The following is a 12,050-nucleotide window of genomic DNA, read 5'->3' on the forward strand; positions in this document are numbered from 1 at the left end:
CGGTCCCTCAGCTCGCGAACAAGGCAAGCCGGGCTCCGCGCCGCGTTACAGCAAGCCGGTGCAAACCAACAGCAGCCGCCTCTCTCGCTTCCCCAAACCCGCAGACCTGAAATGCGGAACAGCAAAATCTCGCGAGCCAAGGCTTCGCCCCGCCCCGCCTTGCCGAGAACCAGAAGCACCCTACTTCCCCGCCCCCAGCCAATCAGCGTTCTGCAAACCAGGCCTTCCCTCTGCGGGAGGGGTGGTGAGGGCCACTGGCCTCGGGAAGGAGTGGCTGGCCCTGCTCCTGATCCTGTTTGGTGCTGTTGTGTGCCCTCCATTCTCTGTAGGCCAAGGAGAGGCCTCTATGAGAACTAGCCACCTCTCCAATTAAAAAAAAAACATTAATCTAATTTAATGGCTAATTAGTTTAATAGCAAGCATTTTCATAGCAAAAAATCACCTTTTCAAAATGTACACTCCACCTAGCATGCTTGGGGCCCTGGAGTCAATCCCCAGCATGGAAATAGGTAAATAAATAACTAGATAAAATAAAATGTACTTTCCAGTTTTTATGTGTAAGTATCCACTAAGTTGCACAACCACCATCACCATTATCTCATTCTAGAACATCTTCCTCCATGCCCGTTAGCTTTCTTGGCAACCACTAGTCTATTTTTTTTTTTTATTAAAGATTGCAAAGATACATGATAACAAGAAATGAAGATACTAAACAAAAATTTCAAATATACATATACATATGACAGCAAAAAAGGATATGAGATAAACAAGAATTTATGTAACAGACTAATCAAAATACATTAGTTTGAAATGATCTTCAAACATTATGTTCTTTCTCATTTTCTTATAATATTTTTGAAATAACGTAATTATAAATAAAACAAAGTTACATATTATAGTTGAGAAACTGTCCTCAAAATTTTATGATTTATAAACTCCTTGGTTTTATTAATTGATAAATATCATATACTTGTTGATTGTACCACTTACATTTTCTAACAAAACTTCCCACAGAAAAAAAATACTTATATTTGAAATCCAAAAGAAACTAAAAAAATTCACATTCTTAAGATCAGATTTTTCTGTTTCTATTTTATTATATCCCCTACTTATTTTTATTATATTTTTATAAGCATAATGATAGAATTTAACACCAATAGATATGTAATATTCTTCCCAAACAAATGACTGTGAATTAAGTCAAGCATGTAATTTAAAGAAATCATAAGGCTGCCAGAGAAACACTATGCCAAATGTGCACAATCCTACCACATTCACGCCCATGTTTCTCATTTAATAGTGCACAAATATATGTAAAAACATACCCCCCACATATATACAATGCATATTTTCTACAATATAATATATACTTAGGTATAATAAAACAGTGCAGTGATGTGTGGAATGTTGGTGATTTGTATAATTTGAGAAAAAACACATATCTTTGAGGGAGTTGGAGAATTTGTAATATGTACCAGATACGAAATGATGTTAATGATTAAGTATAGTTATAATAAAATTTACTTAAAAATTAATATTCGTCATCAGTAGAAAATAGGTACAAAGATATATTGATAACATAACCCTAACAACATTTATCTTAACAAATTTCCAACCAAACAAGCTGTAGTGACAGAAAAGGAAGTTTGTAGAAAACAGAGATGAAAGAGGAAAATGACAGATGGACCTTAATACTTTTCATACTACTCATATATACAGATTTCATAAATTCTCAAATAAAAAAGCAAAGAAAATGAGAACCAAAATAACTCATCAATTTGGTAGACCAACATACAGAGACAAGGATTAATGTATTGATAAATTTTAAAAATATAAATGTAAAGCCTGAGATTTAGCTCAATAGTGCTGCACCTGCCTAGCCAGAACAATGAAGCTCAATAGCTGCACCTGCCTAGCCAGAACAATGTGTCGAGCTTAATCCCAAGCATCAGAGGAAGAAGAAGAAAAAGGAAAAAAAAGAAGAGGAAAAAAAAAATACTTTCTGACATACTCAATAAATTAAAAATAAATTATTTGTTATCTCTTCCTCTTGAATCGTTCCCTTCACAAGGATGTAGTGAACTTCTTTGTCTCTTTCAATCAGTTTAAGTTTGACACTTACTTTGTGAATAAGATTGCTACCCCTGCTGTTTTGGCGGGGAGGGAGCTCCTGTTACATGAAGAAGTTTTCTGTCCTTTCACTTTCAGTCTATGGGCTTCTTTTTACACTAGACATGTCTTGTATACAACATATTATTGGATCTTGCTTCTTAATCCATTCTGCTGGTCTACTTCTCTTGATTGGTGAATTGAGGCCGTTAATATTGATGATTATAACTGATATGTACTAACATTGTTATCATGTTTTTTTTTTGTGGTTTTTTTTGCCTTCTCCTTTCAGTTTCTTGGCTTGCCTGTTTGATTTGCTCTGTTGGGCCTCATTGTGTTGTTACCTTCATTGTCTTTTTCTAGGACATTGTTTAGAATTCCTTGTAGTGCTGGTTTGGTATTCATAAAGTTTCTCAGGTGTTCTTTATCCTGGAAATATCTTATTTCCCCATCCATTTTAAAAGAAAGTTTTGCAGGATACATCAGTCTAGGTTGGAGGTTGTTTTCTTTTAGTACTTGAAATATCTCATTCCAGGCTCTCCTTAACCTAAGGGTTTGTATTGAAAAGTCTACTGTGATTCTGATAGACTTTCCTTTGCATGTAATTTGTTTCTTCTCTCTTACTGCTTGTAGTATTTTGTTCTTCTGTTGGGTTTCTGGGATCTTGATTATTATATGTCTAGGTGTAGATTTTTTTTTATCATGGCTAGTTGGAGTCCTATATGCCTCACTTATCTGTTTATCAAATTCTTTCCCTCTGTTTGGGAAGTTTTCTATAATTAATTCTGTGAATAGCTTTTTTAAGTCATTTACATTTTCTCCTACTACTTTTGAATTCCTATCAATCTTATGTTATTATTCTTAGTATCGTCTAAGAGTTGTTGTATCAATTTCTCATGATCCCCTACTGTTTTTAAGAGACCTCTCTTTTCACGGTCACTGACTGCAATTTTATCTTCTATATCTGAGATTCTGTCTTCAGACTCTTTTATTCTTTTGTGAACACTCTCAATGGAGTTTTTAATCTCCTGGATATCAGTTTGAATCTGTCCTATGGATTCCATTTCTTTCTTGTATTGGGCATTTATTGTTTCCAATTCTTTCTTATGCTGGGCATTCATGGCTTCTATCATGGTCCTGAGCTCATCTATTTTCCTCTCAGTTTCTGTTCTAGAGTCACGAATTATAACTTTCATTTTGCTCGTCATCTCTATGATTATCTGGGAAATTACTTCTGTTTTATATTTCTCTAGAGCCTGACTGTTCAGTTTTGTTACTTCCTGTGCCTTGAGTTCAGGATGTCCTGATGATTCACTATCAGACTTTTCATCCTCATCTGCCCCACTGTTTGCCACTGGTGAACTGGAAGTCTGTCCCTGTATCTTGCTTAAGTGTTTTCTTGTTTTTACTATTGTTGTTGGGTTGTCCTTAGTTTAACCTTTAAATTATTACTTAAATCTTCCTGATGTAGTTGGGCTGCAGCCCATGGGTCTCTAATGACTCATAGACATTCTCATTTTCATAATACTGAAGAAAACAGCTCATTGAATCAATCACAACCCTTTATCCTAATTGATACAATCAGCACCACAATATAATGAAGCACAATTTGCAAATTGACCACTTATGGTAGTCATCAATCTAGCACCTTCAAACCATGTGAATTTAATTAAAATCAAGAAGCAATCCAAAATATGCTTACAGTAAATAAACTTTTCAATAAGGATATTTACCATTTACAATGGGGGCTTAAAACAAAGTTAAGACAAGAGGAGTAGATAAGTATAAGAATTAGAGAAGGTTTCATATGAAGCCAAAAGACGTAGAATGACCAGACAATCGTCAGGAAATTGTTAAATTCAAAAAGAACAAACAAAATAGAAATATAGTAACCCTTGAGTGAGGTAGAATAACATAAGAAAAGAACATAAAGAAAAGAGAAAAAAAATAAAAGAAGAAATCTGAATTAGGACAAGAGCAGAAACAAAAAGGGAGATGAGGGATACTATAGTGGAGTAAGAGACTGAGTTAGAGAAAGAAAAAAAAAGAATTTGAAGAGTAGAATGAAAAAAAAGAAACAAAAATTTAAAGGGCCCCTTTCAGACTATATCACTGCTGTCATAATATACAATATGTGCTGCCATTTACAGAGCCAAGTCCCCTGATCTCAGCTAGCTGGTGGCAGAACCCCACAAAGCAGACTGAGCTCAGGCTGCAAGGCCCAGAATGAGTTCCCTGACCTCCTAAAGGGTTTAACTCCACTCAGTTCTACTATAAATTTCCCACCACTTCTTAAGATGTTCAAAGTTAAAAGTGCCAGAAAATACTCTTTATGACCACCTCTGCCTCTACAGAGTAGGTACAAAGACTGGCACAATCAGGAGGTCTAAAAGTGTGAGGGGGAAGGTGGGGGGGTTTGGGGGTGCCCGCGCGGCTACCTTTCTAGCGCTGAAGATGGAGGCAGCGGCACCAACAGGGGAGGGCACGGACGAGAAGACCCTCTGGCACTCTAGTCTATTTTGTATTTCAATGAACTTACCCAATTTGGACATTTCTTATAAATGGAAACATTCAATAAGTGATCTCTTGTGACTGTCCTTAGTACAGTGTTTTAAAGTTAATTCTCTGAACCTTAAAATGATTTCATTCTTTTTTATGAATGAATAGTATTCCGTTGTGGAATACACCACATCTTGTTTATTTGTCAATGAACATTTGGATCGTTTTCACTTCGTGGTAATTACAAATAACACTGCTATAGACTGGTGCAACCAAACCACTGTGGAAATCAATATGGAGATTCCTCAAAGAGCTTGGACTGGACGTTCCATTTGACCCAGCCATCCCTCTGTTGGGTATCTTTCCAAAAGAACTAAAAGAATCATATCACAGTGATGTATGCGCACCCATGTTTATAGTGGCACAGTTTGTAATAGCTAAAACTTGGAAATAGCCCATCTGCCCATCAGTTGGAAACTGGATAAAGAAGATGTGTTTTTTCTATAAAATGGAATATTACTCAGCCATAAAGAACGAGAAAATAGATTCATTCATAGGAAAATGGATACATATTGAAGATATACTTCTAAGTGAAATAAATAAGGCACACATGTGTAAATACCAAATAGTTTCTCTGGTGTGAATAAACTGCAATAATACATGAGATCCTAATAAGATTACTGACATTGTGAAATGGGAAGAAAGGGGCTAAAGGTGTAGGGAAGGTGGGATGGGTAGGGGGAAGGGCAATAAGGGAAAAGAAAATAATGTGTGATAATGAAAAGAAGGAAAGAAAGTGTTTGTAGATTGGGAGGGGTGGAGGGGGTGAAGGGAGGGCAGGGACAAGGTGAAAAAATGAGAACCAAGACCTGTCATGCAGAGGTACAAGATCCCAGCAATGAATGTAACTGCACTGTATCCCTAAAATGTACCAATAAACTCAATTAAAGCTGAAAAAAAAAGTGATTCGGTGGCCTGCCTTGCAAGTGCAAGGACCCTAGTTCAATCCCCAGTACCAAAAAAAAAAAAAGCTGGAACCCCCCCCAAAACCAAATAACACTGTTATAAACTCATGTACAAGTTTTTGTGTGGATGAAGGATGTACTAACACCAAATAACAGCTAAATGACACCATGGTGGAAGGAAGAAAAGAAGGAAAGAGGAAACTGTGGGAGACTTGAGTGAAATAGCTCAGCAAATGGTGTGGGAGAGCACAGTGTAAAAGAGTTTTTCTTGTACCTGTCAGCGTGACATTAATACTGATGATTTTACTTTATACAAACATCACCTGTCATGCCTAAGTTAATAAAAAGGATCATCATTAATGATGTCAATTTTAATTTTATTAACATTTGTAATTTTGTTTATAATTTAAACCTGTAATTTGATATAGCTGTATAGAAGCTAGAAATATAAAGACAGACTGGTATTTTTATAGTAACATTATTTAAATAATATAATTATCATAAAATACAACATGAGCAGTCTGGTATGGTGGCACAGGTCTGTAATCCCAGCCCTTGGGAGGCTGAGGCAGGAGCATCACCATGAGTTCAAGGCTAGCCTGGGCTACACAGCAAGACCCTGTCTCAGAACAGAGCAAAACCAAACAAGAAATCCCATGAGAATAAAATAATTCAAGAAAGTTTTTTTTCACCTTTTAATGTGATTGTTCTTCATGTTGGAGAATTACTAAATCTATGAAAGACCAGTTACTTATGAGGAAAACCTCTCAGCAGGGTTAGTTTTAGGGAGGGAAGGAAGAAACTTGAGTGATTATGGAAAATTCCAGTTCAGTATTTGACCAGGATATCAATATATTTTACGTAGGGATCAAAGACAAGATTTCTCAGTAAGAGAGGGAGGGGATGGGAGAAAAGTGCTAATTACTAATTCCTCCCCACCAGACAGGACCTCTACAAAGACTGGGAAAGTTTTATTCCCTCCTTGGCTCAGCCAGACAGAGATCACTGCGCACCATCTGGTTACAGCAGATGCTGAAAACAGAAGCTGTGTGGCAAATTAAAAAGCTGCCAGTTCCGCCTCTCCTGAACCTCTCAGCCAGGTCTCACCCGTTTGTCAGGCAGTTTCCCTTCCTTTCAGTCTTCCTTGGGTAGGATTTGCAACCTTGCCTTTTTATTCCGTGTAAGTGTCCTGCCCCATCATTTGCAAAACTCGTTTTACCCCAGGAACCTCGCCCATGGAGGGCTGCTTCCCACTGTGGCCGAAGTAAGGGTCCTGCTCCCCAGCCAGGTGCAGCTCTTCCAGGCTCAAATTTTAGCTTCTGTCACAGACGAGTGAAAAAAGACAGCAAAGTTCTATGATGTCCCTGCCCATTTTCTCAGGACTCAGGTTGTGGACTATGAGAGAGAAATCTCAATTTATCAGACACCTGAAACTCAAGGAAAGTAAGCCATATGAAAGTTTCCATGCTGAATAGTCTTTCACCCAAGATCATCATAGCCACATATATCGATGGACAAAATACGTGGCCTCAGATCTCCTAGAACTGACATTCAGTTGCAGAAGATAGCAATTAGTCAAAACATTACACCAGTAGATGATGATGTGTAATTACAAATTGTGGTAGCTGCTATGAGGAAAAGCACAGAATGCATCAAGAGCATTAAGAGAATGTGACAGGCAGGGCATGATGGCAAAGCCTGTAATCTCAGCAGTCTGAGAGGCTGAAGCAGGAAAATTCCAAGTTTGAGCCCAGTTTGTACAACTTAGTGACAGAGCAAGACCCTATCTCATTAAAGGGGGCGAGTGGAGATGTAGCTCAATTCCCAGTATCAAAGACAAAGAACTGCCGGATGTGGTAGCACACACCTATAATTGTAGCACTCAGGAGGCTGACATGGGAGGGTCCATGAGAGTTCGAGGCCAGCCTGGTCTTCATAGTGAGTTCAGAGCCAGCCTGAACTACATAGTGAGACCTGTTCCCCCAAAAAACAAAGACAAAGAACAAAAGCCAATGAGGGAGTACAGGATTGTGATCCCAGTACTCTAGGAGGCTGAGGCAGGAGGATTAAGAATTTGAGGCACAGCCTGAGATATGGCATGGTACCCTGTCTCAAAAAACTGAACAAGGGAGGGGGATTATGACAGCAGAAAACAAAGAGAGACTGAGAAGTTGAGATGTCATCTAAGCTAAGTCCCCAGAAGATGAGTTAGCCAAATGAAGAGAGAAGCTCTGCTCAGAGTCAAGAGGGTGCGCAAAGGCTTTGAAGCATGCAGGGGTTTGCTAACGATCAAGGAACTGGAAGAAGCCAGTGTGACAGAATGTGACAGGCAAAGAGGGAAGTGAAGGGAGATGAAGCCAGCTGCCAAGAACCTCAGCCTATTTGAAACAAGATGGCCAACAACTGGAAGGTATTCGGAAGCATGATGCCACCTACTCTTTAAGAAGCTGAACCACTGGGCAGTGTGGTACAGTGATTACAAACTTACATGCCAACCCTGAAATGCCAGGTTCAGATCTCTGCATGGAAACTTGGTAGCAGTACGGCCCTGCGCAGATCACTTTCTCTCATTATGTCAATTTGTAGCTGGGCAAGGTGTCACAAACCTGTAATCCTAGCACATGAGAGTGTGGGGCAGGAGCATAGCTGTGAGTTCGAGGCCAGCCTGAACCACACAGTGATATTCTATCTCAAAAAGACCAAATAAATAGATAGATAAATAAAAGGGTGGGAGCTGAAGCAGTTGAGAGGTCATTGAATTTGTCTGGGCAGGAATGAAGTTGATGAGGACCAGGTCAATGGGGAGAGAGGTGGATAAAACTGACATGTATTTTGTTTTACTTTTTTTCTTCTCTGTTCTGGTACTAGGAATTGAATTCAAGACCTGTGCTTGTGAGGCAGGCACGCACCACTGAACTAGATCCCTGGCCCCTAACTGAGATGTATTTTGAAGAGAAAGTATGGAGAGCTGGATGTGGAGGCCTTAGAGGCCAGGCAGCCAGAGGACAGCCCTGAGAGAGAAGCAGCAAAGGGAGGAATGCAACCAAACACCAGGGAAGGACAGGATGTTCTCTGCGGTAGGAAAGGCAATAAAAGCAGGCAGAAAGACTGGTTGTGGCTGGGTACAGAGGGGTATGAGCACCTCCACCCATAGAATTTGGTCTAAAAATTGGGAGATATTTTGCCCAAATGCATTTTCAATATAATAGTGTCGAAGCATGGAGGCAAGCCCTTTTGCTAAGCATATTAAAATATATAATAATATTTACACATAGTTCCATTTTTTGTTTTGTTTTGGTTTTTGAGACAGTCTAGCTGTGTAGTTCAGGTTGGCCTTGAATTCATGTAGCTCATGCTGGCCTCAAAGTTGCAGTGATCCTCCTGCCTCAGCCTCCTAGTACTGAGATTAAGATGCACCACCATGCCCAGCACACATAATTTCACTCTTAAAAGTAAATGTTTTGGGGGCTGGGGATTTAGCTCAGTCATTTGCTTGACTCTTAAGTGCGAGGACCCAAGTTCAATCATGGTTCAAAAAAAAAAAAAAAAGCTGCGGATTTAGCTTACTGGTTCTGGTGCCTGCTTTGCAAGTGCAAGGACCGAGATTGATCCCCAGTACCAGAAAACAAACAAACAAACAAAAATACACGCAAAATACAAAAATAGCATGGGCTATATAGTGAAAAAAAAGGCCATGTGCCTGGTACTGAAAAGTAAATGTTTTGGGCCAAGAGTAGTGGCCATGCCTGTAATCCCAGCACTTGGAAGGCTAAGGCAGGAGGATCGCCAGGAGTTTAATTATTAATTAATTAAATTATCAATATCCATGTATATAAGGTGTTTGCTTTTTGTTTTGTTTTTTGTTTTTTTGAGACAGGGTCTCACTATGTAGTTGAGACTGACCTGGAACTCACTATGTAGCCCAGGCTGATCTCCATCTCACAGCGATCCTCCTGCCTCAGCCTCCCGAGTGCTGGGATTACAGGCGTGCACCACCACGCCCAGCTGTTTGCTTTCATTTTATTGTTAAAAAGGAGATCAAACTTTCTTATAAAATGCAACTTTCTTTTTATTCACTGATCTATCACGATTATCTTTGTACATTGTTATAGACTGAATTAAATCTCTCCCACTCTGCCCAATAAATTCTTATGTTGTACAGACAAACAAAAAGCAAGCAAGCAAGCAAACACACACAATTAATGCTTTGAGAAAAGAGAACTTCCAAAACTTTGTAGTAGGGTAAGTAGGCTTCTTGAAAGCAGAGCCTAACCGGGCATGGTGGCACATGCCTATAATCCTAACACTCAGGAGGCTGAGGCAGGAGGATTGCTATAAGTTCAAGGCTAGTATGGGGTACAAAGTGAGACTCTGCCTCTAAATAAATAAATAAATAAATAAATAAATAAATAAATAAATAAAAAGCAGGGCCTGTCTGTTTCCTTTACTTCCTCACAGTCATGGTTGTGAGCCCAGGTGACCCTAAGATGCCTCCTCCCCACAGCTTGCAGAAGCTTGAACTGGTTCTGGGAATCACTGCTCCTAGCCACAGAACCTTTGGGCCATGCTCCAACTCACACAAACTTTCACATTGGTTGTCATGAGGGTTATCAGCAGCATATTCTTTTTCTTATTCTTTTCTTTTGTTCACTGCATATTTGCCATGCCCCAAGCCCCTTGAGGACAAAAATATCACTTTAAAACATTGAAATAATTTCAGACATATAGAAAGGTGGCAGGAAAGGTCCAAAGACTACTTGGATATTCTTCCTGCTTTACCAGAGTTATTATCTTACATTTGTTCACTCGTTTGGCAGCTTTTCTTTATGTCTATATGTTGTTATAGACTGACTGGTGTTCTCCCCAAAATTCAGTATACTCTAACCTTAGAGTATGACTATATATAAAGTGAGGGCCTTGCTGGATGTGGTGGTGCACACCTGTAATCCCAGCACTTGGGAGGCTGAGGCAGGAGGTTCTTTGTGAGTTCGAGACTAGCCTGGGCTACATAGTGAGTTCCAGATCAGTCTCAACTACATAGTGAGACCCTGTCTCAAAATAAATAAATAAAAATAAATAAATAAATAAATAAAATTAAGTGAGGGCCTTAATAACGTTAAACCATCAGGGTGTGCTCTAATGCAGTCTGATTTATAAGCAGAGGAGATTAAAATGTACAGACACACACAGACATAGATACAGATTCACACTCACACACACACACACACACACACACACACACACACACACGCACACGAGGGAGGATGCACACAGGGATGTAGGTGCCCAGACAAAAGTCCATGACACAGTGAGTAAGCAGCTAACTTCAAGCCAAGAACAAGGGCCTCAGGAGAAACCAACCCCACCAACATCTTGATATTGTAGCTCTAGCCTCTGAAACTGTGAGAAAACAGATTTCTGTTGTTTAAGCCATTTAGTGTGTGATTTTTTGTTATTGTATCTCTAGCAAATGATTATATATGTATCCCTCCCCTTTTTTGTGGACCATTTCAAAGTCAGGCACAGACATTATATCTCTTTATGTCTAAAAAACGAATAGTGTAAATCCTCTTAATTCCACAGTATGATTAGCTAAATGCTGAATCAGGAAATTAACATCAATACAATGTTAGTAGTTAATTACAGAGTTTATTTATATCTAGCCAATTGTCCTACAATGCCATTTTAGAGCAAAAGAGAAAAATGAAGAAAAATAAATAAACAAAAATGTACAGCTGGGTGTGGTGGTGCATGCCTGCACTGGGGAGGCGGAGGCAGGAGGATTGCTGTGAGTTCAAGACCAGCCTGGACTGCATAGTGAGTTCCAGGTCAGTCTCAACTACATAGTGAGACCCTGTCTCAACCCCCCCTCAAAAGTGTACCTATATGGATATGGGGTGGAGTCTAGTCCACCCCAAAATCACATATTGCATCCAGTTGTCATACTAAACTCTTTTAATCTAGAACAGTTCTTCATTTGTCATTTATTTGTCCTGATATTTTCAAAGAGTACAAGTGGTTTATTCCAGAGAATGTGTCTCAGTTTGAGACTGATATTTCCTCATGATTAGACTAAGATCTAGGATATTGTGAAATTTTTAGGAATATGTTTTTCCCCCTGGACAATGTTATATATTAGCTCTGTGATCTCTCTTGACAATGTAAAAACAAGAAATATGCAATACTTTTAGGAAACCCATTGACTTAGAAATATTGCTTCATTAAATTTTCAGGTTTGTTTAAAGCTATGAAGTGATGTGTTCTCTTCAATGCATCAGTGCTTTTTCCTTCTGGTAGCGTTAACTTCTATCACTTGGTTTTTGTTATTAAGTACTTTGCTGAAGAGATACCTTGAGACTATGCAAGAGAGGTGTCAGATAAAATACAAGAAGCCCAGGTGAATTTGAATTCCCGATAAATAATAAATACGTTTTAAAGTATAAGTATGACCTCCCATAATTATTTATCAAAAATTCT

At 38.9% G+C, this 12,050-nt stretch overlaps 1 protein-coding gene across 1 annotated transcript in view; it reads right to left on the reverse strand.

Annotated features, from left to right (window-relative positions):
* Mob1a (MOB kinase activator 1A) overlaps positions 1-471 on the reverse strand; it is an 18,652-nt gene extending 18,181 nt beyond the window's left edge. The window contains exons 1-2 of the mRNA XM_010631624.3: positions 443-471; positions 50-106 (exon numbers count right to left, since the gene is read on the reverse strand). Of these exons, the coding sequence (XP_010629926.1) occupies positions 50-106; positions 443-471 (86 nt within the window). The remainder of the gene's footprint in view (positions 1-49; positions 107-442) is intronic.
* Positions 472-12,050: the final 11,579 nt, after the last annotated feature.

Source organism: Fukomys damarensis, unplaced genomic scaffold (genome assembly GCF_012274545.1).
Source record: "Fukomys damarensis isolate Sample0158 unplaced genomic scaffold, DMR_v1.0_HiC HiC_scaffold_2, whole genome shotgun sequence".
In the NCBI taxonomy this organism is placed as follows: Eukaryota; Metazoa; Chordata; class Mammalia; order Rodentia; family Bathyergidae; genus Fukomys; species Fukomys damarensis.